We start from the raw sequence: 26,973 nt of genomic DNA, 5'->3' as shown, positions 1-26,973 counted from the left end.
ACTTCTAGATGATGTATGGCATTCTTGAAGGTGATCCAGTTGACACTGTTGAACGCGTTCTTCAGCCTAGCGTGAAGACTGCGCAGTACCTGATTCCCCTTCGCTTCCATCGGATTGCTATCTCGGACCATTTTGGTTACTGACTTAATAGCTTTATAGCATCTACCGTTGATCGACCATTCCAGTCATCTGATCTCTCGATATAGACCGTCATTCACGACAGAATAATCCGCTTCAACAGCTTCCCGGCAATGTCCAGTAAATAGCTTGGTTTGTACGCTCGTCAAGTGACTTCCCCTGTTCCCATCTATCTGGAATTTCTCATCTGTCCAGGCACATCTGAATAGCCATTCTGAACATGTCAGGGCGAACCTCTATGGCCGCCTTAATGGCTTCTGCCGGAATACCATCTGGACCCGTGTGTTGTAGCGTGGGAACAACGTTTCTACGATCTTCTGTAGCTCTTGAGGGAGCATTCTAGGGGTGCTGATGTGCCCTTCGTTTAGGCCATGACTTCACTGTAGGCAACACCCCTGGGGATCGTGTTGTCTGCCTGGTAGTGGTTATCAAAGCACGCCCACTTACGTGCTTTAAAATACATATTTGTTCAATTAAGCTGCTTTCTCTCTCTCTCTCTTCTTGGCGTTACGTCCTCATTGGGACAAAGCCTGCTTCTCAGCTTAGTGTTCTATGAGCACTTCCACAGTTATTAACTGAGAGCTTCCTCTGCCAATGACCATTTTGCATGTGTATATCGTGTGGCAGGCACGAAGATACTCTATGCCCAAGGAAGTCAAGGAAATTTCCTATACGAAAAGATCCTGGACCGACCGGGAATCGAACCCGTCACCCTCAGCATGGTCATGCTGAATACCCGTGCGTTTACCGCCTCGGCTATATGGGCCCTTCTGCTTTGTAGGGCTCAATTCGCTTTGCTCTAACATTATCATCAGCCAACTTCGATCTTCCCGATTGCAGCTGCCTTGTTAACATTCCCTACTGGAACTTAACCATGCCGATCTACGTGCCTTCCAGGCTTTTCCGCAGAGTCTGCGGCGCAGACGGATTTATGCACTGAATATATCTACCTCACACTTCTGCCCTAGGGCGGCTGCAAGCTCCTCGGTGTCGGTGATCTTGTCCAGCTTATTACACTGCAGAGTCGTCTCCGCCCTCATGGATCTCATCTGCACCTTCTTGCTCAAGACCTCATCTATCTCGTCCTGTTGCGCTGGATGCTGTTCACCTCCGTGTCTAGTGACGGGGGCCGATTTCCCACTCTCATGACCTTCAGCACCTCGGTGTAACATATCCATCTCAGTATTGAGGATCAACGTGTCGCCCCTATCGTGATTACGGTCTGCTTTGACTTTTCTCATCTTATTTTTCCTTATCGTGATGCGGGGATTCTCTTCACTCCGCTCGGGTGGTTTCCCTTGGTGCGCTTAGCAGCTGACTTTTGCGCCTAGCTACTCGTGCTGATCGTTCTCTACGTTTTCAGTGCTCCACCATCATTTGCCGGGCGCTTCTTTCTCCCAGCGGGTCGCGCAATTTCGGCAGGTTTTGGTCATGCACCTCGAACCCAAGGGCAGTGGCAGTGGTTACCCATACAAGCAGTGAGGCCAACCGAGGGTTGGTATAGCCCCTTATAGAGACTAGGCTCAGAGCTGGATCAGCATTTTATCAGACGTGTTAATTTGAACCTACTTCCACTCAATTAGCTGCATAAATTACACACGGGTTGTAAACGAACTTTACGGTTTTATGGGACAATAGGCGGCGCCGACACTAGCGCTTCAGACGCATTAGGTCAGTGTTACCCGACTCTGACCCTAGATAGAATACCGTCGCTACCAGTTCACCTGTGCATGATTACCTAAGCGTGTCCCACTTCGATTCCCAGTATACCATAATCAGGAAGTTACAGGAATCGTTCCTGATATACTCTGGGAACTCCTAGTTGGGCTGAGGCACGTTTGGAAGCGGCGTCGTTTTGCTTGCACAGAGTTGCTTCCGGGTTACGAACGAGGGTAATACTTTGTCTGCGTGCCACATGGATCAGCCTAATCAGTTTCGTCCGAAAACCATGCTCAACCATGCTATACTATCTGTCATGACTTGTTACTTTTCATTGAATCATACGGCTCTTTGAAGTCAATGAACAGATAGAAATTTTGCAAGTTATACTCCCGAATTTGTCTAGGATTATCTAAACAATAAACATTGAATTCGTCGTTGATCCAGCCTCATGAAATCCAGCTTAGAATTCGTCGACGTTGAACTCTTCAAGCTTTTTTCCGGGAAATTCGTTGAAATTATACGTGTACTTAAAACACTGTATACTCATCTAATAACCAACCATTCTCCAATTTCCAGGAACGTCGCCTCAAGAAGCTGGAGGACACGCCCAAGCAGCAGCAGACCGAAGCCGAACGCAAGGAGATGGAAGAGGACGACGAAAAGGATGAACTCGAAGAGGACATCGTCATCACGCATCTGTAAAGTTACCATGTTCACCGTGAAGAAGAATCTTGATACACCGCCGCAGTGTTTTTATTTTGTCGCGTATAATTTGATGCTTCCATAGAAGCATTGTTAAATGATTCCTATTTAGAATTAACGAGTTCTTATTTAAAGAAAAAAAAAAGTTTACAAACAAATGGATCGCACACTATATAGTTGACGAGACGTTGATCATTTCATTCATTTTATTGACCCACATCATTGCGACTTCTTCCGCAAAAATGGATTATTGTACATTAGTTTCCACTTCTATGACCCATTGCATAGCACAAATCTTTCATTCCTTAAAATTTCCCAATGGCTCTGAATCTTAGCCGAAAAAACAAAAATGCACTGTAAAAATTATCCATTCACCTCTAGCCCAGCAGCTGCTTGCTTTTTTGAAGATGAGGAATTCATGCTTACAGGTAACACAGATAGATCTCATTGAAGCAGGTTTCCTTCGTCGCATAACACCCATTGCTGTGTGACTAAACTTAGAACAGTAGGTGATTTGAAGCCGAACTCTTACAAACTGTTGTAAGCCCAGATTGCCAACGATGTTATTACTTTAGGTAAACATGTAAATAAAAGTAGCTCTGTACACACAATTAAATCGGTTTGTTTGCAGTTATTTCACGTGAGTTGAAAGAAAGAAGAATCTCCAAAACAGTTATGTTCGTGAAGGAGTTGGGAATCATCCAGGATTTCAGAAAGTCAATGTGGATTAACTTGAAATATAGGGTAACGGTTGAATTTTGGACCCCTAGAGGACATTGGTTTGAATTTAATTCAAAATCAAACAGATACGGAGGGTATTTACACATAATGATGATGTTAATATGTTCGTAAAAGCCTCCACTGTCCGTTAAAAATACCCACAAGGTAATTTCTGGCTGAAACTTTAATGAAAATAACTGATTTTTAAGCATCAGTTTTTACTGTTTTGGACACCCCAATATATTTTGGGCCCTCTTCGGTATATATTTTGGACACCCGATTTTTAAACTCGTTTGAAACTATTTTGGAAGAATTCGCCGCTTGAATATGCTGTATCACATCCTAATTAGTTGATTAACAAAGGCTGATTAGACGAACTTTGCGAATTTAATGCACTAGAATGATAAACGTTTTTGTTTACATCTACAAGTTTCCTCAGCACCGCAGTCTCTTTTTGTAAACATGATGCGACACTCGCACGGATGACGAGATTGGCAAAAAATAATTCCAAGGCAAATAAGGATATTTCCAGTGAGGAAATGATTGCTGCCCGTGCAGAGCAATGTAATTTAGCGAATGATTCAAAAAATTTGAGTGATCTTTTTCCTAAATCTGTGAAAATTGTGATAATACGATCCAGGGGGTCCAAAATATATGGGGGTCCAAATTATATTGGTTACCCTACTACAACTGTATGAATATTTGTAGATTTTGGGTTTTGTGAATGTTGTGTCAGGCGGTCGGGGCTTTGAACGTAATTGAAAGGATTGAAAAAGTGCTTCGGCCGATGGCGGCATCAGTAGGCTCGGATACTACAACCGGTACTCGTCAACAGGTTGTTACTCCGCGGCACAGACGAACCTGCCCTAACACGTGCGAGACTCTTAGGGTCGGCGTGAGCTATTCAAGGGTTCATGAGAACACACTCTTCTTTCTTCGCAGGCTCCGGAAGTTTTGGGCGGGCACGAAATGGTCGTCCGGGAGGCGACTGCGAGGCCAATTCTGCGGAGTACTAGGGTCTTCCAGGGTCGCACCCGTGGTCCGAGGACCACCCATGGCCTGACAGAAATTGTGTCACCTCGCCATGGGGTCTGCTCGTCCATTTAGAGTGAACAAGTGCTTGAACGTTTTGGGGTTCAATTGTAAATTCTACAAAGGATTTTATCGGGCATTTCGTGTCATTCTGTCAAGAATCCACCAGGGATGTGCAATCTTTCGCTATTCCATCGGGAATCTTGTCAGGCATTTCAACGACAATTTGCCGTCATTCCAGCGGAATGTCCACTTCGTGAATTTCTCCGATGATTCCTTCGAAATCGCATCAGAAGCCCTGGTGGTATCGAGTATTTTGCCAGGGAATTCATCGCGAAATTTGCTACGAAATCTTTCTGTAATTCCTCGCATTTCATCAAAAGTTCTGCCATGGACCCTAATGATTCCTCTAACTGTTCCATAAGGGATTTTCCCACAGGTTTCTTCTGGAAGTCCTAAAAGCATTTTTGTGTAAATGCCTTCAAATACTCCACCGGCTGCTGCTTATCACAGTATTGAACAAAAGATGTTCAGTGTGACGACAATAACGGATTCTCGTTCGCTTCTTTTGAAGTTTTTTTTATCTGTATTAACGAGATTTTTAGCCCTGGGCTAGTTCATCTCGGGACCCACGTTTTTACTTCCCTTCCGAAGGAAGAACTCACATTTTGTGAGTTTGTCGGGAGTGGGATTCGATCCCAGGTCCTCGGCGTGATAGTCAAGTGTTCTAACCATCCAACCAGATCCGCTTCTTTTGAAGTGCTATTTCGGCCGTTTTGGTTACAGCCCTAATAGCGTGCACCGTAGATCGTCCCTTGCGGAAGCCGAACTGATTATTAGAGAGGCCAGATTCATTGGGTTTCTCGGTAAAGACCATCAGCAGTTTCCCGGTGGTGTCCCGAAGGAAAATAGGCCTGTATGCTGACGGGTTGCCAGGTGGCTTCCCGGGTTAGGGCAGTAGAACCAATCTTTGCCTTTTACGCCTCTCCGGAAATTTTCCTCTGTCTGGGCACATCTGCATTGCAATTCTGAACATGTCAGGGCTAGCCTCGATGGCCGTCTTGATGGCTACTGTCGGGATACAGTCCGAACCTGGGGCCTTGTTCTTGACCTCGCTATTGCGATGAGCTCGTCGCTCATCACCGGGTCGACCTCGCTTTGGCCGGTTCGACCATAGTGGGTGAGGACCATGGTCTTGTATCGTGGTGCGGTTACAACATTTCCACGATCTTCAGAGGAAGCTTCGTTTTGGCTATGATAACTCTGTAGGCATCACCCCAAGGGGTCGTGTTGGCTGCCTGGTAGAGATTTTCGAAGCACGCTCGCTTACGCGCCTTAATCTTTTCGTTCAGTATTAGTTTAGCCACCCTGTAGGCCTCATTCTATACTCATCGGTGTGAGCTCTTTGCGTCTCCTTTCTTGCTCTTAGGCAGGATGTGCGAAGTTCTGCGATTTCTGGACACTACCAGTACACCGACTTGCGTTTATTTCTGGGTAGAGATCGCCTTGGAATTGCGGCGTCACATGCACGGCTTAGGTTTCTGACTAGATCATCGCTGGATACATCGTCGATGTCAATTTCCATATGCAATCGCTCCACAAATGCCGGGTTATCGAAGCGCGAGTTAGCCATCAACGATAACGGTCGATGACCATCAGCTGTGGCCGTCTCCATCAGTGTTCCACCCTGAATCGAATCGGCAGATGGTCACTATGTGTGTGTATTCATCGTCAACCCTACAGTCCGAGCTAGGGTTTAGATCCGGGCTCCAGAAGGTTTCATCAACGATGGACTCTGCACCGCTCGAAGTGTAGAATTAGCTATAAGTTAAAATACACATAAATATAAACAAAAAAAAAAAATCTGCACCGCTCCTACTGTAGTTTTTTTTGATGACGGCTACGTGCGCAACATCGACGCTTAGTCTAGCCATAGTTTCGAGTAGAGCGGGACTCAATCTCACTAATGGGCTTGATAGTGAACCCAGCATAGACGAGACTTGGATTATCGGCCACCTGGAAGGGGCACAACAACTGCAGTAGGGGAGATCGGGGTATAACGCGCACCCTAAGGGACGACTCGATTTTAGCCATGAATCGCTCAATAATGCCCATTAGGGGCTGTCCATAAACCACGTGGTCATTTTTTTTGGGACTTTTCGCATTTTGCCCCAGGAGTACTCGCGATTTTGGACCTTAAAATACGCGTTTTTACACTTAAAACGGCACTTTTTCGCGCAAATAATAAATTTCGCGAGTGAGCAAAGAGATTTTCATATTAAGTTGCAAATTCATTACGTTTGACCTCCAAATTTGCGAATAAAGTTTTCGCATTCTTACAACAGAAATGGCAAAAATTGTTTTTCAATATTAATATTGTGTAAGTTTGTTAAATTCCAAGTTTTTTTGATTCAGAAGATGGAAATTTGAAAATTCTATCGATTAATGTAAACATGTCATATGAAAAATTGTATTATCAGGGAGATATTGAGGTGGGTCGTTTTACCCTGGTGGCGCGTATTAAACCGATTCCCCCTAACACACCCTCTTGATCTTCGCTATTGCGAAGCTCTCGTGCGACGTGGAAACTATGACTCCGAGACTGACTACCACAGCAACTATTGTGCGGCTTCACAGGTTTGTGCGAGGTATGCACTTCAAACGGAATCGCTCAAGTAATTTTCCTTCAGAGTATTATTTTTCCGTGACCGGAATGATCAAGGAATTTAACACAGCAAGCCCCATTTGATTTGACGTTTCGTTTCAGCTCCGTACTAGGATCCGGACGCTTTATTATTGCTGTGTGCGTTCAAGATGCAAACGGTGCCCAAATGCGCTTCAAACGCGGTAACACATGTTACCAAAGGCAACGTAGCAACCATAGCCAATATCACCGCCAACCTAGGATTCGAAAGCTCTCACTGACATCGGGTTACTTGTTAGAAAATCTTATCGCATTTGGTGCTCCCGCATTTGATATTTGCATTTTGAATGCACACAGCAATATTTCTTGAGCGATTCCTTGCCTGAATATTCCACGCATCGAGACAGACCAAGAAATTTCTTGCGATCAGCGTACTACCCATTAGCTTTGTAACCTGCGTTATCGTCGGATGGGTAAACCTTTTCACGTGCCTGGACATATAGGCCCGCTCGTCGTGTGACCCTTGTTCGCCATGTGCAATGGCCGAAAAAGGAAAATGGTGAAAAAAAACAAGGGGCACTTCAAAGTTTTGGTGAGTGGTAACAATGACGGAGCACCCAGGAACAAGATTAATCACTGTGGCGATTAATCACACCTGGATTTTTTCGCCAGGCACCAAAACACATTGTGTTCTTCTTGTAAAATTAAAGGACGCATTGAGCGTGTTTGTATGAAGAAATCTGCTGCGACCACAGGTCCGCTAGGTTACTAGGTCCGAAGCCAGGGTCAGCGAAGACAAGTTACATTGAATTCGACACAGGAAGATCTGATACTGCTTCTGGTGGCGATGCTGTTATTGGGGAGACTTGTACAGTAGAATGACGTTGGTTGGATGGAAAAATGTGGCTGCCATTGAAGATTTCAACTCCAACGTCTGTAGCATTAAGTGAAGTTTCCAAGACTTACGGAAAGATTACGATCGGTCGGATTTCTTGTCAGGCTTGTCTCACTTTGAAATCGAATGTGACTCCGGTTTTGCTGAAGTCGCGGAAATTCCCTTGTAATTTGCAAAAGGTAGTGGATGATGAACTAAACATGTTGGTTTCCGAGGGCGTCCTAACTGGGAAACTCCTATTGTTCCGGTAAAGAAATCAGAGAATCGAGTCAGAGTTTGCCGAAGAAGATGGATACAATCCAGGACATGTCGCGACCCCGGAATAAGGACGAAGTGCGATCATTCGTAAAATTCGTTAATTACTACGGCAGATTTTTCGACACTTTGAATAGCACGCTTTTTCCGTTGAGCAACTTGCTGAAGGATGCGGTTGACCCAAAGAGCAAGAAGGAAAGCGAACGTTCCCTCAGCGCCGACAGCAGATGGAGTCGGAGAGGTGTTTTGTACATTATTCACCATAGTTGTCGTTAGTCCTAGCTACGAACGCTTTACCGTACGGTATTAGAGCCGTTTTGAGCCACGTCTACCCGAATGGTTCTGAACGGTTACTACAGTTCGCATCTCAAACACTGAACAAAAGACATCAAAAGTGCATATGCAGGTCCACAAAGGGGCTTCCGCCATTATCTTCGGAGTTAAAAAGATCTTCCAGTACTTGTACGGCGTTCAAAATCCGTTCAAAACGTACGCAACAACTAGTTAGAGGTTTCTCTTGGTGGATGGGAATAGATCACGTCCATGATTTCAAACTGCGAGAATTGCCATACTGTACGTCCTGACTACTGAACCAGCGAAAGTTCTACCATATCCAGCGGAAGCCAGCGACTATACCATTCCAGAGAGTTCACACGAAGTGCTCTGAAATCCAAGTCTGCAATTCCATTCATTCATTAATTTAGTTAACATCAAATTCATGATAATACTGAATCAACAATTTGCCGCCATAATACTCGATTTGCAGCTACAGCTCTCCAACGTCGGTCACGCCCAACACTCGCCAGATCACGCTCCACCTGGTCCGCCCATCGTGCTCTCTGCGCTCCACGCCTTCTTGTACCAACCGGATGGTTAGCAAACACCAGCTTTGCAGGGTTGTTGTCCGGCATTCTTGCAACATGCCCTGCCCATCGTATCCTTCCGGCTTTGGCCACTTTCTGGATGCTGGGTTCGCCGTAAAGTGCAGCGAGCTCGTGGTTCATCCTTCTCCGCCACACACCGTTCTCCTGCACTACGCCGAAGATCGTCCTTAACACCCTTCGCCCGAAAACTCCGAGTGCTTGCAGGTCCTCCTCGAGCATCGTCCATGTCTCGTGTCCGTAGAGAATCACCGGTCTTATTAATGTCTTGTACATGGTACATTTGGTGCGGGGGTGAATCTTTTTTGACCGCAGTTTCTTCTGGAGCCCATAGTAGGCACGACTTCCACTGATAATGCGTCTTCGTATTTCACGGCTCGCGTTATTGTCAGCCGTTAGCAAGGAACCGAGGTAGACGAATTCTTCTACCACCTCGAAAGTATCCCCGTCTATCGTAACATTGCTGCCAAGGCTTGTCCTGTCTCGCTCAGTCCCTCCTACCAGCATGTACTTTGTCTTAGCCGCATTCACCACCAGTCCGACCTTTGCTGCTTCACGTTTCAGGCGGGTGTACTGTTCTGCCACCGTTCCAAATGTTCTAGCAATAATATCCATGTCATCCGCAAAACAGACAGATTGGCTGTGTTCCCAATAACGGTAACAAGACTGGATTTCCTGAAATTTGAACACACAAATACGTTGTCTTTATTGTATTTTAACTTGTATGTTAAATTTTCCCTATAAATTGTTGCATACAATAGAAACATAGGAAATACTTTAATTCGACTATTCAAACGATGTAATTATTTTACTTACGTTTAGTGTTTCTTTTATCCGTTACGTCCGGAAAGCGGTCTCGTACGGTTGCTTCTGCTATACCTAGCTGTAGTGCAGTAATGTTAATTGTAAATTCACACGGTATAATAATTACTGAAGATTTACCTTAATTTATGATAGGCGGTCCTAGCTGCAGATACTAGTCCGTGATTAAACACTTACTGTGATTAAATAGCACCTAGCTGTGATCTATAACTGTGATATAGGCTTAATTTCATTCGTTAAATATATAAGTAATTTTAGATCTTTTAAACTCCAATTCACCTTTTAGCACTAGTTCACTGATGCCCGTTCTAGTTCAATAATCGGGATTAGTTCGTAATTTTTACAATAAGTTAAATTAGCTTTAGTTTATAAGTTTGCAAATAGTTATCAACTCGATTGTAAACAAATCGTTTTTTGCCTATAGCTACGTGTACGTGATTGTGTTAGGTGTATCCCGCTTACGAAATGCACTTAGTCTATTGGTGTTCGATTTGATCCATTTTCAGTTGGTTCCACACAACCTGCATTGAGTGTTGCTGAAGGTAGAAGCACAATGGGCTCGGAGGTGCTTTGCGCAGCTTGCGCAACAGGCTGGATTTCGTGAAGATCGTACCCCGGCTGTTGAGCCCGACTCGTCGCATAACACCTTCCAGGGCGATGTTGAATAGTAGGCAGGAAAGTCCATCACCTTGTCGTAGTCCCCGTCGAGATTCAAATGAACTGGATAGTTCACCCGAAATCCTTACGCTGTTCTGCACACCGTCCATCGTTGCTCTTATCAGTCTAGTCAGCTTCTTGGGAAAGCTGTTCTCGTCCATAATTTTCCATAGCTCTGTGCGGTCGATACTTTCGTATGCCGCTTTGAAGTCGATGAACAGGTGATGCGTTGGGACCTGGTATTCACGGCATTTCTGGAGGATTTGCCGTACGGTGAAGATCTGGTCCATTGTCGACCGGCCGTCGATGAAACCGGCTTGGTAACTTCCCACGAACTCATTTACTTTAGGTGAAAGACGACGGAAGATGATCTGGGATAGCACTTTGTAGGCGGCATTCAAAATGGTGATCGCTCGAAAGTTCTCACACATTAACTTGTCGCCTTTCTTGTGGATGGGACAGATTATCCCTTCTTTCCACTCCTCCGGTAGCTGTTCGGTTTCCCAGATCTTGACTACTAACTGGTGCAGACAGGTGGCCAACTTTTCCGGGATGAGTTCTGCTGCGATACCGTCCTTACCAGCCGCTTTGTTGTTTTTGAGCTGGTGGATGGCATCCTTAACTTCCCTCAGCGTGGGAGTTGGTTCGTTCCCGTCCTCTGCTGCACCAACATAGTCATTTCCTCCGCTGCCTTGGTCCTGCGTGCCTACATTCTCTTCGCCATTCAGGTGCTCGTCGAAATGTTGCTTCCACCTTTCGATCACCTCACGTTTGTCCGTCAGGAGGCTCCCGTCCTTATCCCTGCAGATTTCGGCTTGCGGCACGTAGCCTTTGCGGGATGCGTTGAGCTTCTGGTAGAACTTGCGTGTTTCCTGTGAACGGCACAGCAGTTCCATTTCCTCGCACTCCGCTTCTTCCAGGCGGCGCTTTTTCTCGGGTCTGCTGCTTCCGCTTCTGTCTGTATCGCTCCACATTCTGTCGGGTTCCATGCTGCAGCATTACCGCCCGCGCTGCATCCTTCTCCTCCAGAACCGCTCTGCACTCATCGTCGAACCAATCGTTTCGTCGACTCCGTTCTACGTACCCGATAGTGCTCTCGGCTGCGTTGTTGATGGCTGCTTTCACTGTACTCCAGCAGTCCTCTAGAGGGGCCACATCGAGCACACCCTCGTCCGGCAACGCTGCCTCGAGATTCTGCGCGTATGCGGTGGCGACATCCGGTTGCTTCAGTCGCTCTAGATCGTACCGGGGCGGCCGCCGATAATGTACGTTGTTAATAACGTAGAGTTTTGGGCGCAGTTTAACCATCACCAGGTAGTGAACAGAGTCGATATTAGCGCCACGATAGGTCCTGACGTCGATAATGTCGGAGAAGTGCCGCCCATCAATCAGAACGTGGTCGATTTGCGATTCCGTTTGTTGTGGTGATCTCCAGGTGTAACGATACGGGAGGGATGCTGGAAGAAGGTGCTACGAATGGCCATGTTCTTGGAGGCGGCGAAATCGATGAGGCGTAGGCCATTTTCGTTCGTCAGTTGGTGGGCGCTGAACTTTCCAATCGTCGGTTTGAATTCCTCCTCCTGGCCTACCTGAGCGTTTAGATCCCCTATGATAATCTTGACGTCGTGGTTTGGGCAGCGGTCGTACTCGCGTTCGAGCTGCGCGTAAAATGCGTCTTTGTCATCATCAGTGCTTCCGGAGTGAGGGATGTGTACGTTTATTATGCTAATGTTGAAGAATCGGCCCTTGATCCTCAACCTGCACATTCTTTCGTCGATCGGCCACTAACCGATCACGCGCCTCTGTATTTCGCCCATCACTATAAAAGCTGTTTCCAGCTCACGTGTGTTGCCGCAACTCTGGTAGATGGTATGATTACCTCTAAACGTTCGCACAGGATCTACCAACACACCTCCTGCAGCGCTACGATTCCGAACCCGCGGTCCTTCAGTATATCGGCGAGTATGCGGGTGCTCCCGATGAAGTTGAGAGATTTGCAGTTCCACGTACCGAGCTTCCAATCGCAAGTCCCTTTTCGTCGCTCTGGTCGTCGCCATTGGTATCGGTTCGCATTCTTCTCTTGTTGATTTTCCGGTGCCAGTCTTTTTTACGGCTGGCTCGCAGGGCCTGACACCAACCCACTAACCCAGGGAGCTGGGCTTGCCTTCCCGGAAGCTACGGGTTCTGCATTGGCATTTCCTCCAACTGTAAAAAACAGTGCTAAATAGCTAGGCTCGAGCGCCAGTTTTCGCCGGGGGTGGTGTTTTTAATGGGCGCCCAGGAGATAATATTTTACCTGAGCTTCCACCCCCAAGTCTGCAATTCCATCACAGCCGAAACTACAGAACGAATGTGCCGGAAGATATTCAGTCGTTTTGGAATCCCTACGGTGTTTGTGAGTGATCATGGAACACATGGATTCGTTTTAGAGTTTTTGAAGCAGAACGGGATAACACATAGGATGAGTGTCTCCTACCATGACAAATGGAGATTAAGATTAGACTTTTAAACACAAGCTCAACTGGATGTCGAACTTGCCAATATCCTGATGACCTATCGGATGATTTATCCGTCAACCGGACAATCCCTATCCATGATGATGTTCGAAAGACAGATTAAATTCCGCCGCCTGGACCTGATGCTACCGATAAATCCGGGAGGAAGACCAGGAAACCCCGTTGCCCGCTCATCGTTGAAGGCCAGTTGCCCGCTCGTTGTTCGACGGGGACAGAGTACGAGTTCGCGATTTTCTTTCGGCAAATAAGTGGCAATTCAGCACAGTTGTGAGTTGTGACAAAAGTGGGTAACTCCGAAACTCCATACGACTTAACGATGGTAGGCTTTGGGAGAGATACGTCGATCACATGATCGGCGTGGGACCGAATCTTAAATCATTCAAAGATAGTGTACCACAAGTGATGGTCGAGAGTTTGTTGACCCTGTTCCAACTGTTGTTACTACTGCTTCTCGTGAAGGTGTTGAACGATGTGCTACGGTAGCTGCAGGTGAACAATCCGATCATGGAGCAACATCATCAAGACAATGAGCAACTTCACTAGTCCAACCCGTGGCGAACGGTGAGCAACAACCACATGCCGTGATATCTGAGTGGTGGCAATGGGCAGGAATCTTCAGTGGTAAGAATTCAGGACATCGCAGTATAGGCAGGCCTAGGAGCTCGTGGCGACGAAGCCTGGACAAGGAAATTGAGGAAATCGATAGGAATCTGAACTGGGGCCAAGTCAAATCTAAAAACAATATTGAAAATTTACTACAGAAGTACCGAAAGCATCACGCTTTATCCTTATTAAGTTCTGTGAACTGCTCAAGTAATATGCAGAATATCAATTGATCAAGATTAGATAAATTCAAAACCTTTTGTTACCGTAAATCGGGGTCAAATTGATCATTTGGGTACTAAATGTAATTGCATACCAGGAACTTCATAGCATGATACTGATCTCAAACTTTTTACCTTATCTTATTTCATAGATGTCTAGAGATGAGTTTAGACTTTTATTTGTATAGAAAAAAGGTAATTTTGCCTTATTTTTTTTTGGAAATTTCAAATGTCTTTCTCACTTAGCTGAAATCGTTGCTTTTAAACAATCGATTGCCACTAGAACTTTCCGTATTTTTTTGGGTTTAACATTTGTGTAAAGCTTTGGTAGGAAAGTTATGAAGCTTTTTTGAATATGAATAAGTAGAGAAAAGTTCTTTTTTGACAAAAGAGTCATTTATTGTAACAGAAATCACTTTTTTCAAAGGAAATTGCCTACCTCTAGGCGTTAAGGGGGGAAATTTCAAAATTTTATTTTGCATTTTAAGTGGCAAATTCACTAGTTGTAAGAGTTTTGACGCGTTATTCGGGTTTAGAAGAGCAAAATTAAGTTGATAAGGATATTTTTTTCTTTTTAACCGATGCTTAATTGTATACTGATCATTTTCGTCCCAAAGTGGCATCTTCAATTTTTTGAGTTTTGAAGTAATTTAACTGAAAGTTCAAATTTGTTGAACAAAATTCTGTCATCTCCATGAAACCCCACTGGGTACTGAGTTTACAGAAATTATTTTGGCAATATTTGAACTGTCACTTATGTTATCCTCAAAAGTTGTTTTAAAGTGATCAGTTTTACCCCGGAGTACATAAAATCGTTAAGTAACAGTTGGACAACCATTGAAAAAAAATAGTCCCTATCAACAAATTGTGTGAGTTCATTAAGGAAATTTGAAGAAACATTTGACGCAGGCATTTTTTATGCATTATGTCAATACACTTCGAACGCATAATAAAAGATCATTCTGTTTTCGATGTGAATAACACACACTTGTCACAACGTTCTTAAATCTGAGAACAGTCAAGCCGTGAAGAATTCAGCTGAAATTACTTCCTTTGGGGATAAAGAGTGCCATTATGTCCAAAGAATGAATAATGATGCATCTTCGGCTCATGCCACTATGCAGTCATTTATCTACCGGTAAGGGGAAGGACCAAGAAAAACAATCATAGTTTTACTTTACAGATTCATTTATTTTCCTCCTGTGTTTTTCTCCGACTCATTTTTTCCTCCATTTTTCTCATTTACAATAAAATCACTTATCATTTTCCCTCTCGCACACGTTTTTTTTTTCTCTCTCTTACGTTGCTGTTGCTTCACACATCTGTCACCCAATTTCTGCTGGTTGGGAAATAAGTTTTCGTTCTTGTGATTTCATTTTCTTCGTTTCGCTGCACGCCCGTACCATCCCACCGCACCACGACCGGAAATGCGTCCTCCAGCTGTGAACTTGAACAGTTTCTAGCCACAGTTTCACGGATTTGGCCGTAAGTGTGTGGATGTGTGTCTGTGGATTCACGTATGTGTGTCTAATACCTAAAGTAGACGAGTGGGTCTTTAGATTTTTCCCTAGTTGGGAGCCATCAATCATCATCACTGTCTTCGGATTGGCCCTGCCCATAGAGGTATCCTCCCTTAGGATCAGCAACTTTATGGAATGAGGGCACAGGCACGAGCCACAGCAAGACGAGCACTGTTCGAACGCGGTGCGACGCGACGATAGCACGTTAATAACGAGTAATAAAAACTAACGGGCCAGCTTTTCCGCCTCTTCTTGTAATCTCGGCCCAGCATCGAAAATTAGCTACCCCGGTTTACTCTAGGTTGATCTTCATTTCATTTTCTATGTTTCGAATGCTGCCAGTGCCCGGTATTAAATGGTTTTAAGTTTCTCAAAATCGGTCTCGCGTACTCGAGTAAAATTGTACAAAAATGCTCTTAAAAGAAATCTTCGTCTACCTTAAATGTAATACGTTCGTTTTTTTTATATCTTCTTGTGTTATTTCTTTTTGCTCTTTTTCCATGTGTATGTTGTTGTTGTTGGTTTTGTTGTTGTTACTGTTTTGAATTATGTTATGTATGTTTCGCCTAAGTCGATATCTATTATTCCTTTTTACAGTTTTTCTTCTTTGTTTTATTATACCTATGTGTATAAACGTATTTTCTTCCCTTTTTCATTTTTATATTTCTCTCTCTTTTGTTTGCTTTCAAAAAATAAAATATTTGAATAGTTCTATGTTTGTTTCCATTAGAAGTTAACCTTTTATTTCAATTTTGTTCTTAGTGTTAGACGACTCTCATCTTTAACCGCGTATTTTTCTTCTACTGTTTTTCCTCATTTTGTCGACAGAACATGTGGTTATTGGTTTGCTCGTTCCTAGCTCATGCAATTGATTTGCGTTTTTTTCCTACTGAAATGTTAGTGATCGATTTCGTTAACGGATTTGTTTAGATGCGTTAAAAGTCTAAGAAAAGGTATGACTGGGCGATGAGTGTGAAAACGGTATTCTCTATAATAAGGAAATAGCTAAATGTGACGGTGTACTGGAATGAGTGAGTTGTTGCGAAAAAATCGTGCCGAGAGTGAAAGATTAAGGTATAAGAGCAATAGTTTTCATTTTCGTTAGTTAGATTGGTTGTAATTCGTGTACCCAACGAAGTTCGGGTAATTCGGGGTCGAGGGATTTGCTGATGATCCATCGTTTACAATTACAATATGGTTGCCTAAATGTATGTGCTACACTGGTATGTGTGGGTTGTGAGTGGAGTGATTTTCTATTCCGAATGCCAATAATGTAGACTAGTTTACTGCTTAACTGTGGTCAAGAACCTTTTACTTGTTTGCACAAGATTTTGAGCTGTTCGACAGAACTTTTCTGCGGCGACAATGTGGTTTTGCAGTTTGTGTGCGTTTTATGAACATTCAAGTCTCTTAAATTCTTAATGAGTTTCGCATAGGCCGTTGCTAGCATGGAAGAAATGGTCTGAAGTGATGATTGGAAATGATCCTAAGAAAACATATTTAAAACTGATGAACATTCAAGTCCCTAAAAGAACACAACAGCGTCTGATCCCCATACTAGGAGTGGCCGATCGACGTCCGAGTGTCCGGAAAGGACTTTTAGCTCAACTGTGCACTGTGGTCCTCCGGAAAGTAGGAAACTGTTGTCCGGCCCTGCGAGCCATCCGTAAAAAACATTGCAACGGAAAATCAGTAACAGAAAAATGCGAACCGAGACCAAATAGCAAAGCTATTGGAACTCGGTACGTGGAACAACCGATCTCTCAACTTCATTAGGAGCACCCGCATACTCGCCGATCTACTGAATGTCCGTGGGTTCAGCATCGTAGTGCTGCGCTTCTGGGGGTGTGTTGGACAGGATCCATGGTTCAAACGTTTAGTGGTAACCATACCATCTAAGAGAGCTGCTACAACACATGCGAGCTGGGAACAGCTTTATTCGAGATGCAGAGGTGTGTAAACGATTGGTGGCCAATTGACGGAAGAATTGGCATGTTGAGGATCAAGGAAAGATTATTGAATTTCAGCATAATCAACGGACGAATGCGACCGCTGCCTTCTCGTCAAGATCATCATTGGTACGCCAGCTACGTTGGAATCGCCAATGCCCGTAACAACTGTTAATATCGCATGATTGAAATGGACCAATTCGAACCAGAACGAGAAGGACACCCAGGACGCAACGAAGAAAGTATTTTGGGAGTCCCTGATTCCTCTAACTCAGTCGTGCTTTTTGCTGCCAGCGTTCTTCAAAGCCGTTCTGGTCCTGAGTTTAGATGCCGATAGGGGATCTCCTAACCTGCTATTACGGGCAACTACCATCCTGTTTACGAACAATCGCCACCAGATGCCACTCCGATTTTCAGGCTTAGGCCTAAAATCACACCTGAAGTCACCGAACCTTCGTTGTACGTTATCCGCACGAAGGTGTTACGTACGACATACGACAGCTTCGACCGCTCTGAGCTATGAAAACTCATGAACGAAAACAGCTTTACTGGGAAACTGACCAGACTGATTTAAACAATGATGGACGGTCGGTGTGCAAAACTGTGTAAGGATTTCGGGTGAACTATTCAGTTCATTCGAATCTCGCCGGGGACTGCCAGAAGGTGACGGACTGTTTTTCAACATCGCTCTGGAAGGTGTAATGCGACGAGCCAGCTTCAACGGCCGAGGTGCGATTCTCACTAAATCCGGTTAATTTGTCTGCTTTACGTACGACATGGACATTATTGTAAGAACATATGCAATGGTGGTGGGGTGTACCGAGTGTACCTGAAACAGTGAAGGTTGGACTGGTGGTGAATGCGTCAAAAACAACATACATGCTGGTAGGTGGAACGGTGGAACCGAACATGACCGGGTCCGTCTAGGCAGCATTGGCGTAGCTAGGGGGGTTCCAGGGGTGCTTGGCACCCCCTAGAACAAATTTGGCACCCCCTAGAATTTTCCCTTGACAGTCACCTAAAATTTGAAACTTCTCACAATAATGCCAATAATTATTAAAGGCATATTTGAACAAAACTAAAGCACACCCGGAATTACTTATATAACAGTTGTACGTTTTGGCGTTTTGGATATTGGTAAGAACAATCAACAGACTTCTCCATAGATTCCTCCAGAAATACTTCTATCTATTCGTACAGTGATTTCTCTAGGCTTCCTTTATGGATTCCTCCCGATATTTCTTCAATAAACTTCCCTTAGGATACTCCAGGCAGTCCTGATGGGGTTGTACATGCTAGAAATTTCTGCAGAGATTAATCCAGCAAATTCTGCTAGGATTTCTTTGGAAATTCTTACTATGATACTTCTCAGAATTTTCCTAAGGAATCCTCTAAAAATTTCTATTAGGGTTTTTCTGGTGGAATTATTCAAGCAATCTTCCTGGGATCCTTTCAGAAGTTCCTCCGGTAATTCTTCCAGGAATTCCTTCTGAGATTTCATTCAGAGATTCTTCCAGAAATTTCTCTTGGAATTCCTCTAGGCGCTTATATTGGCCTTCATCCGAGAATTGTGGCTAGGATTTCTCAAGCACCTCCTGCTGCGATTCTTCCAGCAATTTCTCTTCTATAAAAATTCTTATTGTGCTACCTTCTGGAATCCTACTAGGAAAGTTCTCCTGGAAATTCTTCCAGAAGATCTCCCTGAGATTTTTTTTATAAATTCCCTTCATACATTTCTTCAAGGATATACCCAGGACTTTCTACAGAGGCTCTTCCAGAAATTCCACCGTGGATTTCCCCAAGAACTTCTATTGACCTTCTTCCATGAGTTTAAGCTGGAATTCTTCAAGCAATTCCCATTATGACTCCTTCAGAAATACTTGTAGGGATTTCTCCTGGCATACTAACTCGCTGCAATACTTTCGGGAAATCTTCCTAAGATTCCTCCTGCGATTCCATCATGGATTCCTCCAGTATACTTCTGCCGATTCTATCAAGGTAAACTGTAGGAATTCCTCCAGGAATTTGTTGAAGGAACTTCTCTTAAGGTTCCTCTAGAAATTACTTCTATGATAGCTTCCGGAATTCTAGGAATTCCTCCATATATTCCAACAATTCATGCGGTTCTTCCAGCTATTCTTCTTCCAGAAATTCTAACCCTCTTGATTAACGGCAACGCAGTCTTGGGATTTAAAAAAAAAACAGTTGTTTTATTCACCCGACGTTTCAACACGGGGATAGTGTCTTCTTCAGGGGGAAACTGTAATTGGTATTGGGATTTTTGAACAGTTTTGTTTTAACATAAATTTGATTAGTTACTTACATAATTACTATCGTTTTTTTGTCAATGGTTTTGTCTAACTGTAACTGTCCCTTTCTGTGCCGGTTTTGGTTAATGCTGTAAAGTGGGTGTGCGGTTTATCAATAAATTATGTCCTTTAAAACACTAAAACACTACGGAATCACTTTCAGTTTAACGGTTTTTGGCAATGGCGAAAATTTTCCCTCTTTAGCATACGCCCTTATTCGGACCATTTATTTTGGTAGCGGTGATGCCCTATCGGAATAATCTAACTTTCGTCTAAATTATCTTCGTTTCTAGATTTGTTGTGTTGTGTCGTTTTTTTAAATCCCAAGACTGCGCAGCCGTTAATCAAGAGATCAACCATGCAGTCGTATTTCAATAGCAGAAATTCTAACTGTGGTACTTCAGAAATCATGCTACGGATTCTTCTAGAGCTTTCTCCTGGCTTTTTAGCGGAGACCTTTCCAGGTAATCTTCCTGAAATTTTTGCAGAGATTCCTTTGGTTGCTCCACCAGAGATTTCTCCAAGGACTCATCCAGGAATTCCTCCAGAGATTTTATCCAAAGATTCCTCCAGAAAATCCTCATGGTATTCCTGCAGAAACTCTTTCAAGCCTTTCTCCTATAATACCTCAAACAACTCCTCCTGTGGTTCTTCCAGAAATTCCTCCAGATATTCATAATATGATACGTCCAGAAATTCATCACTAGTAATAATTAAAAAATTAAATCCTATACAAATTAATCCTAACATTATGGCTGGAATTCTTTCTGAGATTCCTTTAGAGCCTTCTCTATAGATTCTTCCAGAATACCTCTTCCGGTTCTTGCAGGGACTTCTCTAGGTATTCCAAGGGATTGTACGACATTTCCCCGAAAACCAGTTCCCCGAATGAAGTTTCCCCGAAAGTTTTTTCCCCGAATGTACCATTTCCCCGAAAAATGTTTCCCCGAAAGTACCGTTTCCCCGAATGTACCGTTTTCCCGAAAAGATTATTGCATATTCCATTTAACATTGACCCAATGCACAACTAGGGGCATCCGGTCTTTAAGACGAAGTACGCTTAGCCAAGGTACGTCAGACCGAAGTACGTTAAGCCGAATAGGTTGCGAAGCTGAAGTTCATAGGGTAGAATGGGTCAGTAGGCCGTTTTCTTCATAAACGATGTTAAAATTTGTTTTCGAAGGCCTAGAAGATGTTTGAGTCCTTGAATCTAGGGAATTATATGAATACTGGGATATACTTCCATGATTTTACAATATTCTTTTAAGCTCTTCCCTTTTCTCACATAGATGATTTCTTGGTGTTGATGTAATAATGTTACTGAAGAACTGATGATCAACCCAAGCAACATGTTCATAGGCAATTAGTCTTGTAGACGTTTTGAAAACCACCATAAATCTTTCTATCTATTATTTTGATTTTATTATGGTTCTAAGAACCTCTTCTAGTGTATTTGACAAAACAATATTACTTGGGGAGTGATCACTCTGCCAACATTCCATCTGAAAATTTCGCTTCTTTTTATAACACGCAGTTGTTTTTAGATGTGATATTGCATAACTTATTGACGGTAGTAATTTATCGAACCACTGACTGTCCCATGACAGATTACCCTTCTTTGAGAAGTCGGCTATTCTTTTGAGTATTGGGTTATATATGATCTTGGCTTTCAACTCAATCGTAATGATGCTCGTCCGGCGTAATGATACTTTCGGCCTAATGATTGCACGACTTAAGGGCAAAGTCTTCGGTATACCAATCCGTGTGGTCAATTTATGATTTTTAATGAAACTCAACGTACATATGTACAGATGGAAATAATATTAGTAAAATTGCGAAAACATCCACAGCTCAGGTGAGATTTGAACTCACGACCCTTATACGCTAGACAAGTGCTTTTCCAACTAAGCTACCGAGCCAATAATTGACACGGCATTTTGGTTGGTGCAAGGTAATTCCAATCTCATCGATCATGCTTCATCTTTCCCTTAAATTTCACCGCAAATATATCCATCTCTTATGTACACATGCATGAAGAGCGATGCGATTTATTTACTGTTGAAACTGTTTGCCTAACTTTCAGGCGTCTCTTCATCACCGACTGTGGTGAGGAAGAACAATTGAAACCTGGTAGGCGACCAACGTGTCGTTCGCACTCTTTCATATACGACAGATTACTACAGAAGAGGTAGAAGCTCGAATATGACTTAAGGCATGAAGATGAAGCATGATCGATGAGATTGGAATTACCTTGTACCAACCAAAATGCCGTGTCATTAATTGGCTCGGTAGCTTAGTTGGAAAAGCACTTGTCTAGCGTACAAGGGTCGTGAGTTCAAATCTCACCTGAGCTGTGGATGTTTTCGCAATTTTACTAATAATATTTCCATCTGTACATATGTACGTTGAGTTTCATTAAAAAACTAATGATTGCAGCCTAACGTTCTTCGGCCTGACATACTTCTGTCTAAAGATTCAGCAGCGTCTTTTTGGCTAGATTGATAACCTTTCATTTAATAAAATTTTCCTTCTTTCAAACATAAGCTGTTCTTTCAAGTTGAACTGCTCAATCAATCATCAGTAATTTGACTGCTGCTATATTTATTATTATTTTGTGACCGACTGTTCTAGTAGGTATCTAAAATCGTTATAGTAGAAATCTTCATTAAAGATTCTCCCTACTTTCATCATAAACTGTTCTTTCAAAATATTGCCGATGTTCTGTAGAAATGTCAATTCCAAATGCTACTTCGGTCATGATTGATCCATTGATTCACAAAAAAAAAAACTGAAGAGTGCTTAGCTTCTAATTTGTTTGTCAAACAAATTGAATTACATTGACTTTTGTTTTAAAGCCTGTTAATACACATTCAAATTATGCTCATAGACTTCCTTCGCTATCAAGAATACTTTAAGACTTAAAGTTGAAGTCATCGACAATGAACTTTAGCAGATTATTACTACAATCACGATGACTCGTATTAAAGGTATTATGCGTTTAAAGGGCGTTTTCATCGATTGAAAATTCAAAAATAAATAGAAAGAACAGCCTATGAATGAAAGAAGGGAAAATTATGATGAGCGTGTTCTTAATTGAGTGCCATGTCATTTTCAATCAGTACAGCAGAAAAGAACGACCCATATTAAAAAAAAGCAAACCACATTGAAGCATCACAATATCAATTAGATGTGAAAGTTTCCATGATCTTGATATCTTTCTAAAGACTACACATCGGCACACTTTGTACCCAGGCTAACTTTCCGCTACTTCTTTTCAATGACTAGTTCAGACAATGGAATTATTCAAGAAAATGATTAGAAACCAGTACTAAAAATGGTATTATAAATATTTCGGGGAAACGGTTCGTTCGGAGAATTGTTTTTCGGGGAAATAACTTTCGGGGAAACTTCATTCGGGGAACTGGTTTTCGGGGAAATGTCGTACAATCATTCCAAGGATTTTGTCTTTGGATTCCCCCCGGCATTCCTGATGGGGTTTCTCTAGAAATTCCTGTAGTTTTCTCCAGCAATTCCTTCTAGGATTTCAGCTGAGGTTTCTATAGTAATACATCCCTGAATCCTTCTAAGAATACCTTCTGAGATTTTTCCAATGATTTCTTCAGAAACTTTCCGGTAATTCCTCCAGGAATTTTTGTCCAAGATGTTTTTTTCCACGGATTCTCTCATAAATTTTCCATGGGATTCCTACAGGAACTTCTCTTGGCCTTCATCCAGGAATTTCAGCTGGATTTTTCAAGCTATTCCTTCTGTTGTTCCTCCAGCAATTCCGCCTAGGACTCCTCCTGTCATTCTTACTGTAATACCTCCCAGAGTTCTTCTAGGGATTCTTCTAAGAATTTCTCCAGAGATTCCTTCAAAAACTTGCTGGGATCTCCTAGGAGTCTTGCAGAAGTACCTTCGGTGTGCACTCCCAGAAATCCTAAAAAAATTGGGGATTTCTCCAAATATTTCTTATTGGACTTCTCCAGGAACTCCTCCTAGGATTCCATAAGCGATTCCTGCTCCTTCTAATGTTTCAGGAATGCTTCCTAGATCTCCTCCAGAAAATTTTACTGTGAAACCTGCAGAAATACCTCTACAGTTTTCTCCTGGAATTTTTGCCGGGATTCTTCTAGGCAGTTTCCCTAGGATACTTCCATAAACGCCTATGATTCTTCCAGATTTTTTTCTAAAGACTCATCCAGGAATTCATAGATTACTCTAGAAATAAATCATGGTATTACACCTGGAACTCCCCTTGGCTTTCTTCAAGGAATTCTAGCTGAAGGAATCCCAATAGAAATCTCTAGACGAAGCCCTGAACGAATTTCGGGAATAGTTGGAATTTCCAGAGAAATCCTAGGAGATATTACTAGAGAAATCTCTAGTGAAATCCTGTAGGAATGTACGGGAAAAACTTGTAATCAATTAGAAGGCACAGAATGTTGCCAATTGACAAAATGAGAGATGAATTTGTAAAATCGCATTCTGTTGGGATTCGAGAACACACGGCTCGGAATTTGCTAAACCAAATTATTGCCAATTCTTTGAGAGTTCCTTAGGCATAGATGTTTTTTTTTTTTTTGAAATTTCTACGGTAGTTGCATTGGAACCCAACAAACATTTTAGCTTTATAGGAGAGGAACAAACCACTCTTAAGCAAACTTCAGTTTAAGATACTGATATTCAGCTAGTTACGTTTCTTCGGAATGCAATCAATAATTTCTTTGATTTTTTTTTCATATTTCAATGGCTACTCGTAATTATTTTAGCAATTCATTTTTAAGTTTTTTTTTTTTTCAAATTTCTCAGGCAATTTTATCGTGATTACGTTTGTATTTCTTTATTATTTAATTGTATTTAAATTTATTGCTTCCAAAACTTGCTGAACTGGAAATTCAGAAAGCCTCAAATGGACTTGCTTAAAGAAAACCCTATGAAATTCACGAAAAATTTCCTGACAAATTCACAGAGATCTGAGTGTAAAATTAGCATTTAAGTTAAAATACACGTTAAAAAAAAATTCACAGAGAAATTGCCGGAGAAAATCCATCAAAATTACTTAGAGCTTTCAAAGTAGTTGCCGAAAGAATTCATATAAGAACTACCAGAGGAATTCCTGATGAAAATACTAAGGATTTTTAAATATCCACAAAAAATTTAAAATTTATGTGGATTTAAAATATCCACAAAAAAATTTCAAAGAAATTTTCGAAGAATTTTCTGAAATCATTAAAGGAATTTCTGAAAAGAATTTGGAAAGAATTCCAAAAGTAATTGCAGTAACAGAATTTTTAAAGAACCACCAGCGATTTTTTTTAAAAGAAATTCCCGTAGGGGATCTCTAAGAAAATTGCCGGATGAATTTCCAAAGGAATTACCGAAGAAGTTCCTAAAGTAATAATAGAAGTTTCCAAGATTTCCAAAGGATTTGCTTATAAAATTCCTGAATAAATGTTCAATGCAAGTAGCATCGGAAATTCCGAAGGTGTTCCGAAATCATCTGCTGCAGGAAGTCCTTACATTATTACTGAATAAATCTAGAAGAAATTGTTTAAAGAGTTTTTATTTAAATTGGAAGCCACTGAAACTGGCACTCCCCACCCAGTCAACCAGTGATCGTATAAGATGTTGCATAAGATGTTAAAGTGGAGGCGATATGCGTACATTTTACATGCGCCTAAATGGAGGCATGCACGCATATGGCCTCCACATTATCATCTTATGCAACATGTTATACGATTACTGGTTGTCTGGGCAGGCACCCCCTAGGAAAAAATCCTAGATACGCCAATGCTAGGCAGTAATGTCACGATAAACGGGGATACCTTCGAGGTGGTGGGGATGAATTTATCTACATTGACTCCTTACTGACGGCTGACAACAATATGATGAGGCGAGTGGAAGTCGTGGTGCCTACTATAGACCACCTCACTACGAAAATCTAATTCTTTCAGAGAGTTTGAAAACAACAGGACCAGTACCTGTCGAATTTGACTAGAAAACTAGAAATAACTAGAATTATTGACATTTACCATATACTGACTTGAAACCTTTAGTGTGGTAGGGAAAAAAACAATCCACTCCCATCATTCACTTCACGGCCATTTCCTCCGGCGACGCTACCACTCGGCCCGCTACGATGACAACAATTTGTTTTGCTCTCAACAATGACCTAAGTACAACAGTTCAACTTTTCCCTAAGTATTCTTTTTTTTTCTCGTTTTCGTTTGTCGCGAATAGAAAAAAAATCTAGACGATCTCAATTAGTCGCTTGAAAAATCTCTACCTCAAGTTTAAAACGTTAATAAAATTTCAAACAGTTCAGTCCTCTTAATAAACAACGGAAACAAGAACTCTTTCCTTTTTTTTATTCCATCCACACCCCTGTTTGGTGCCCTTTCGCACGTTTTGCACCCGTCACGGAACCATTTGAGAGGAATTAAAAAATACTTTATAAACTTTCTCTCCTGGTCTGCCACGTGGTTGGATCTCCTTGTGCTAAGTATGTTTTATATTTCTTCTCGCGCACTGCTTCAACTTTGATATAGACGTTGTTGTTCCGTCGGGAATTAAATCTTTTCTCCAACAAACAAAGCCAGGAAATCGAAAACGAAAGCAGGGGGGGGGGGTCTGTCTTCAGCCCCCTTCCGCAGTGCGTTCGGTCCCTTGAGAACGGCGACGGAACCGCTGCTGCCGCCGGGAAGTGGCGCCCGATGGCGTGTTCTTTGATTATAACACAGGTTTGGCAATGTACGGTTTCGCAGTCGTTGTCGCAATCTCCGACATCTTGATATCGATCGGCACTCGGGTGTCGTAGAGGGTGGGCGCCTGCAGGATGATTCCGGCCGTCCCGAACACTACGGCGATGGTGAAAATCCACAGGAACAACCGATCCAGCACCATGGCCACGAACTTCCAGTCTTCCTTTACCTGCGGAATAGAGAATGGAAAATACGGAATGTTTATTATTTCTATCATATTCCAAGAGATGTATTAGTATCACATTTTTATGAGTCGTATTTTTGCTGAGAATATTGGGCACATAACACCTATTCAAATCGATATTCAGATACATATATTGGTTTGTCATGAGAGGGTTCACGAGTTCATGTATTAATCCGTAAACACCCGCGACGATCCTTTTTTGGCAGAAATGGCAGTGCTTATGGTGTATCCCTGAACTCCGTTCTATTGAAGGGCCCAGACCAGTTAGTATTATTGACACTATAGATACCATAGACTCGCGAAGACATGGTTGAGCAATAATATTATAGAGTACCGTCTGAATATGTCGCTATTGAAACCGCGACGTCATGCTCGTTTGGCTACAGTTGTCTTCGTCTCCGCTAGTCTATGCTATCTATAGTGCCTATAGTTGGCATCGCTTCTTACGATACTCATCAAGTTGCGAGAGTTTAAAATAGCAGTTTGCGCCGATCTACGG

At 42.6% G+C, this 26,973-nt stretch overlaps 2 protein-coding genes across 6 annotated transcripts in view; one reads left to right on the top strand and one right to left on the bottom strand.

The window, feature by feature from the left end:
- The window catches only part of LOC109431388 (UNC93-like protein), a 75,911-nt gene extending 72,793 nt beyond the window's left edge, over positions 1–3,118 (top strand). The window contains exon 9 of the mRNA XM_019707605.3: positions 2,377–3,118. Within this exon, the coding sequence (XP_019563150.2) occupies positions 2,377–2,502 (126 nt within the window). The 3' untranslated portion in view covers positions 2,503–3,118. The remainder of the gene's footprint in view (positions 1–2,376) is intronic.
- An 11,800-nt stretch (positions 3,119–14,918) lies between these two features.
- Positions 14,919–26,973, bottom strand: part of LOC109431392 (acetylcholine receptor subunit alpha-like) — a 681,325-nt gene continuing 669,270 nt past the window's right edge. For 4 of the 5 annotated variants that reach the window (XM_062845640.1, XM_062845641.1, XM_062845639.1 and 1 more), the window contains one exon: positions 14,919–26,459. In XM_062845640.1, the coding sequence (XP_062701624.1) occupies positions 26,259–26,459 (201 nt within the window). In that variant the 3' untranslated portion in view covers positions 14,919–26,258. The remainder of the gene's footprint in view (positions 26,460–26,973) is intronic. The other variant, XR_009996235.1, reaches the window with a different exon arrangement.

Source organism: Aedes albopictus, chromosome 1 (genome assembly GCF_035046485.1).
Source record: "Aedes albopictus strain Foshan chromosome 1, AalbF5, whole genome shotgun sequence".
NCBI classification, from domain to species: Eukaryota; Metazoa; Arthropoda; class Insecta; order Diptera; family Culicidae; genus Aedes; species Aedes albopictus.
This window is presented reverse-complemented; position numbering and strand designations above follow the sequence as displayed.